We start from the raw sequence: 6,194 nt of genomic DNA on the forward strand, positions 1-6,194 counted from the left end.
ATTGCTGCTGGAGAGCCATCATAGTTTATAAAAATAGTACTTTGCAGATGCAAATGACGGACAGCAGTCGTTCAGTTCTGGAGAGATCAGTCAAAAATGAAATATCTCTATCGTTTCTCACATATTTAAGATGCTGTGCTTTTTTTCAGAGGACGAAAACATCCCTGTTTCCTTTTGTACTGTCGATGTAGAAGTATGAGGGTTTTTTTAAAATAGTATGAATAAGAATCAATTGCTGTCATTGCTTCTCTCAAAAATGTTGGCATGATTTATGTGAAAGCTCTATAAATAAGAAACTTGTCCTCAATGCTTCATAACTCTCTGTATCTTCCGGTACGTGGTCAATTCATTTCCACACTACAGCATCAACCATGTGAAAATAATTCTTTTGAAAAAGGCAGCCAGCAGCCTGTGTTCAGTAGTGGTCTAGGATTTTATGCCCTCTTAGACTGGTCTTTGTTGTTGTTTTTACTTCCACAGATGTCATAGATCGTATTTGGGTCTCAGTGGGTGTTTCTGTGAAAAAACAGATTCTATATTGATTGCTTTTTAATCCCATTCTATATTCTATAGATTCTACATTGATTGTTTTTTAATCCCATTAATCAGCCGAGTAAACTGGGTACTCGTGAGTTTGCTGACAGAATCAGTTCAAAAAGACCTCCTGTCACTGGGGTGCCTCCAACACCTCGAATTCCCCAAGCTTCCTTTTCACCTTCACCCTTCCGCTCCCAAAAGGACGACTGAAATGGCCTGGAAATAAAAATAAATCTGTTATTTCAAAGCTTCAAAATATTGGCATTGGATTAGGAGCAGGGGGGTTGGCCAAAGTAAAAGTGATTCGTTTGAGGCAGTCTGGCCACAGTATCACATTTTCCTGTGGGCAGCATCATTATCAATTAGAGGCCAAACAAAAGACTCCCTCTCTTTCGAGCTGCTCTGTTGATGTTGTTGTTGACAACGCTGCTAGGAAATATTTCCCGCTTCACAAAATAATGTTTTGTTAGAAGTTTTGGGAGCAGATTTCACAGCTGAGTTTTCACCAAAGGGCTTTACTTGTTGCTGGCCAACTGCAGATGGCAGGGCAAGCCTGCGTGGATTACGGTTTATAGATGCTCCTAAACCAGTTACGTTAGCACCGTTTCTTTAAATCTGACAGTTACTGTTATCGATCCCTTTGAAAGATGGTGCTCGTGGGCCAACACCGACCACACGCAGACTGTGGGGCATTAGAGGTGTAAGAGAAAAGGTAGTATACTTTCAGCTACAAAAAAAACCAAAACAATTTGACAGAATTGTGTCTAAAAACCACGGTTTTGCCACTTTGGTAGGTAATAGGAAGCTCGTTCCTGGCGAAACTTTAATGTAAATGAAGGGTTTTTTTTGAGAAAAGACTGACGGGTAGTTACTGTGAAATAACATCATAACATTTCTTGAAGAATTAAAAAAAGACCCAAACCCCTCAAAAGACCAGCCAAGTAAAAGGTTTCTGCATCCCCGGAGATTTAAGGATCTCCTGGCAGACATGGGGTTTTGGCTTGCGTATCGCTATTATGAGATGTCTTTCATGCAAGCTAATTATTTAAGTAAAATGACTTTGCTGCGAGCTCTGAGTTTGAGATGGAATAATTCCACTGAGAGGTTGATAAGCTTTACCCTGCTTAGAATCAGAGTTCCCCTAAATCCCAGTCACTTGGGGTTGTCAAGGATCATATGACACCCTGAATACGTTTCGTGACAAACCTACAATATAGTCAACGCTGCTAAAAAATGTGATTAGGTCAAATTAAGTGTTAATGGAGATGTTTGTTCTGAAGATGCCACTTTCCAAACTGTAGTCAGTGGGTTCTGGTAGAATTACAGAGTTTTCCAATGATAGATACGCTTGCTCCCAATATCTGGCCTTTCCTACAAGTCCTCACCATTCGCCCCAGCCTGGGTCTAAAGACCCACCTAGTCAAGCTTATGCTAATTTGTCAAACTGATTAAATTTGACCAGTATTCGGTCATTTATAGCATTACTGAAATAAATAAGGCATAGGGAAGACTAGACTCTACTGCAGAAGCGGATGTTCTGCAGGGATAAGGGAGAAAACGTGCAGAGGTTAACTGCTGACATGGCTGTAGGTGGATTGCCTGCTCAGTTTTGAGCTGTCCTGACTCATTTGTAGAGGTTTCCTTGAAGCTTCCTAAATATGGCAGAATAGCTACCTTTCCTGGGAGACACATCTGTGAATAACTGCTAAGCCATTGAAGAATCCTTATTTTCTACACTGTCAAGACTATACACCACTTCTTATTCACCGAGCTGAAAATAGCCTTGTGTTACCAGAAAAGCTGATAGAAATCAAACGTATATTTGGTCTTATTCAACATTTGTACAGATGTTTTGCACAGGAGATCAGAAAGGCCTTCGTTTAGAACCTCTGCTTTGTGATGACAGTGGCTCTAAAAGTATTTCAGCAATAGCTGGGCACGCTGTAACGCAGCACATGCTGGCTGTAGCTTTCCGGGGTGGTCAGATTTCAATACCGACCTCTTCTTTGAATAATCCTGACAATAATGCAGAAAGTTGCTTGAAAGAAGAAAAGTGAGCATCAAAGGCTGCTGAAAAAGGCAAGTAATGTGGATGTTAAGCTCAAAAACAACACTTTGCATGACTTTTGCAGTTACACCTCCCTCCCGTAGATGGGCAGGCTCTCACAGGCTTGAAAGGTGCTTTCTGTGTGGTGTTTCTATTCGTGTTGCTTAGCTGGTCGTCTACACGGTGCTGGCTTCTGCAGAGGTGACCTATGACATCCCTTAATTTTTTTTATGTATTGTGCCCTGAGGTTCGGTGATGGTTTTGTTGATGTCAAGCAATTTCAGACTTTGTGTCATGGCTGGATGTAGTCGCCAGCAGTATTCTTCTGGGAGGGATGACTGATTTCAAAGCCTTTTAGGGTTGAAGGCAGGGCAACGAAATTCTCCCTCTTCTCAGTCGCATCCCTTTGTATGACAAGCAAGAATATTCTGCTTAGTTTCAGCGTAACTTGGAGGAATGCAGGCCAGTCTGAGCCACAGTGCTCTCTCGTTGTGTTTGGTCACTGTGAAACGTGGCTGACCAGAAGACTGAAAAGTTAATTAGATATTTGTCTGATAATTGATAATGGTATACATTTTAGGAAGGTGAATGTCAAGTCACAGAGCAAACTGTGAGCACCAGCCACAGCTGCCAGCTGAGCGCTGAGGGCCATGTTCACGCTGGCTGCACACTACTGAAAGTTGTACCTGAAAAAGCCAAGGATGGACGAATTGTTTCCTGGAGTCCTGGTCCAGTTGGACAACCCAGCCTTGGTGTATTCTTTGACAGGGTGTAATGTTATATATTGACGCCACTGAATTAAATTTGTGGAGAAGAGAAAAAAGCACGACGTACTTTGAGGATTCAGTGGTCAGGCAGTGTAGGTGTCTAACTGTAAAGCAATGGTCACGACAAAATACTTGTTCCGTAAAGTAACGCTTGCAGGGCAGGAAAGGGATGAGTCTTTTGCCAATGCTTGCAGCTGGGACCTCATTCTGCATTGCCTGCACTCCGAAGGACTAACGGTGGCCGTGAGGAGTTTCAAGGGCTTGTTCGGCTGGTCTGAGGTAGTTGCTGGCTTTGCACGTTTCCACCTACATTAACATTGCACTAAATTTCTCATTATGTACACGCTAGGAGTCATTTGGGTGTTTCATATGACAAATTAATCTTTGTGTAGTTTCCTTTCAAACCCTGTTTTTCCTGCAGTAAAACAATCGTTAGCCTTAAAACCCAGCACGTGGCCACATTCTGTGGAGGTCATGAAGCTGCTGTTATAAATTAAGGCTGGGGCAATGGTTACAAGTTGCGGTTTGGGAAATTCAAATTGGACGTTAAGGGGAAAAGATCTACTGGGAGGGTTGTTTAATGCTGGAATGGTGCCCGGAGAGGTCACGGCAGTTTTTCAAGCGGTGGCTAGGTGGAATTGCGGTTGATCTAATCTACTGTTAGTGATAGTACTGCTCTGGATGGGAAGCTGGGCGAGAGATCTCTGGGGGTCTCCTCCTTTATGTTTCTATGAATCTGTGATGATGCATGTACAACGTCATGGGAGTGGTTTTGTTTTTTCATACTCACAGAAATTCAGTTGTTACTGAAGGCGTAGCAGCCACGTGTTTGGAGAATAGTTTTTGTTTTTGAAGGGGGTCGCTCTTCTTTCTTTCCAGTCTAAGCATTGTATGGCCCGTAGTCCCATGGATGACTTCTTGGAAAAGACTGGATGACAAAGGGTTAGTCTTCTCCACCACCACCTTTGCGGCCAGGGGAAGGCCACGTTCCCGCCCACTATAAGTGGATGTAGTTTCACTGACTCTTCTGCAACAGCGCTGCTTTACTCCAGCGAGGAATCTGAGCCAAACGTATGGAGAGCTGGTCCGCAATGAGATATTGTGATATCGTGATTCGTGTGGTCATGCCTGGGGTCTGTGGGAATTTGTAACCTAGCATCTAGCTCTTCTTTTGGGATCCTCTCATCCATCGATTTAGTGCCAATGCTACTTTGTGCTAAAGGGATATTTGGAACTGACAAAGAACGGTCTTAATGGTCATGTTGCATCAAGGTAGGGAAGTCAGTATATCGTGTATATCGGCTACAGAAGACACCACTTAGTTGCACATGCATACGCTTTGCCCCGATCGTTCTTACCCGTCGCCTGATTACAAGACACTGAGCATCACAGAGCTGTTAGAAGATGGAAATAAGGTTAATCTGTGGACCAGAGGTTTGACTTTTCCTTTTTCCCTTGATCTTCAAAACGTGCTTCCTATGGATGTAAAATTATTAAAATATGTTTTAAAGTGTTTAATTTTATTCTCCTCTGCCATTTAAGTCCTCAAGTATGTTGCTTCAGTTCCTTTGTTTTTCAAAAGGCTGACCGTATTCCATTCTGCCCTTTTATGCTGAAATGGGGGAAACTTAAGATAATGCAGATCAAAACAATAGGTTAAAGGTGACTTCTCTGGCCATTGGTAAGCGTCTGCACTCTAGGCCACGTTTGTTTGAAACGGCCGAGGTAAAGATATTGTCATTGCTAAAATCTGTGTCTTCCATCCCGACCAAAGAAGCTAGGGAACGCTAGCTTTTTGCTGCTTGTGCCGGTTGCTGTGCTCATCTTCTGCTCTGCTAATTTCCTCACAGTGACACTGAGAGTCAAAAGAACTCTCCTTAAGCTCGATCAACATGGATGTTTACTGTACTCATTTTCTCTTCCAGGATGATTCCAGCTGCTAGTAAATCCTTCTTCTTGACTGATCTGGTTGCAGGACGTGAGTACGACCTCTGTGTTCTTGCTGTTTATGATGATGGATTGACATCTTTGACCGCAACCAGGGTGATCGGATGCGTGCAGTTCACAACCCAGGAAGAATACAAACAGTGCCGATCCCTTCACGCGCAGTTTCTTGGAGGAACCATGATCATCATTATTGGGGGTATCATTGTGGCTTCAGTTCTTGTTTTCATCTTCATCCTCCTCATGAAATATAAAGTCTACAACAACCACCACAAAAATAAAACCACTAAAGTTAATAACGTCTGCTCTCAAACCAACGGAAGCCAAAGTGGCTCGATGGCTCGATCCACTTCAAAACTTTCAGAGAGGAGGGAAAGTTTGCACCAGGAATGTTCGGGCCTTTCCATCAGAGGAAAAACTGTTGTAGATTTGGATTGTGAAAAAGTGACTCCAACCAACACAACCTTTTTAACAACTGATGCATTATCTTAATGGCCATTTGATGGAACAGGACACAACAAGGTGGTATTGCTTGAAACATTTTAATGCGAGTGGTTGTATTTTAAGCTTCACTACTATTGTCTATTTTTAAGATCAGATGGTTTAAAAAATATTTTTTTAATCTGTATACAGTTCTTGCATTCTTAACTATTTTGTTTCAATATATTAAATATAATTGTGTGATTTACAAGATTTTTTTACTGGTTCTTTTATAGCATACACCTCTGGTATCCAGGCAGCAGCATAGCTAAATTCTACAAGGTTTGTCTTTGGTGAAATGTACTATTTTTTCCATTGGTTACCAACAGGCCACAAAACTGTACTCTCAGGATGCTCAGGCTTCCTCTCTCACAGCACAGCCACTTAGCAGCTTCAACTACTCATCTCTTCAAGGAATG

At 42.3% G+C, this 6,194-nt stretch overlaps 1 protein-coding gene across 11 annotated transcripts in view; it reads left to right on the top strand.

The window, feature by feature from the left end:
* The window catches only part of LOC142048789 (leucine-rich repeat and fibronectin type III domain-containing protein 1-like protein), a 54,411-nt gene extending 48,425 nt beyond the window's left edge, over positions 1–5,986 (top strand). For 10 of the 11 annotated variants that reach the window (XM_075075992.1, XM_075075982.1, XM_075075990.1 and 7 more), the window contains one exon: positions 5,277–5,986. In XM_075075992.1, the coding sequence (XP_074932093.1) occupies positions 5,277–5,787 (511 nt within the window). In that variant the 3' untranslated portion in view covers positions 5,788–5,986. The remainder of the gene's footprint in view (positions 1–5,276) is intronic. The other variant, XM_075075993.1, reaches the window with a different exon arrangement.
* The last annotated feature ends 208 nt before the right edge of the window (positions 5,987–6,194 follow it).

Source organism: Phalacrocorax aristotelis, chromosome 27, assembly GCF_949628215.1.
Source record: "Phalacrocorax aristotelis chromosome 27, bGulAri2.1, whole genome shotgun sequence".
In the NCBI taxonomy this organism is placed as follows: Eukaryota; Metazoa; Chordata; class Aves; order Suliformes; family Phalacrocoracidae; genus Phalacrocorax; species Phalacrocorax aristotelis.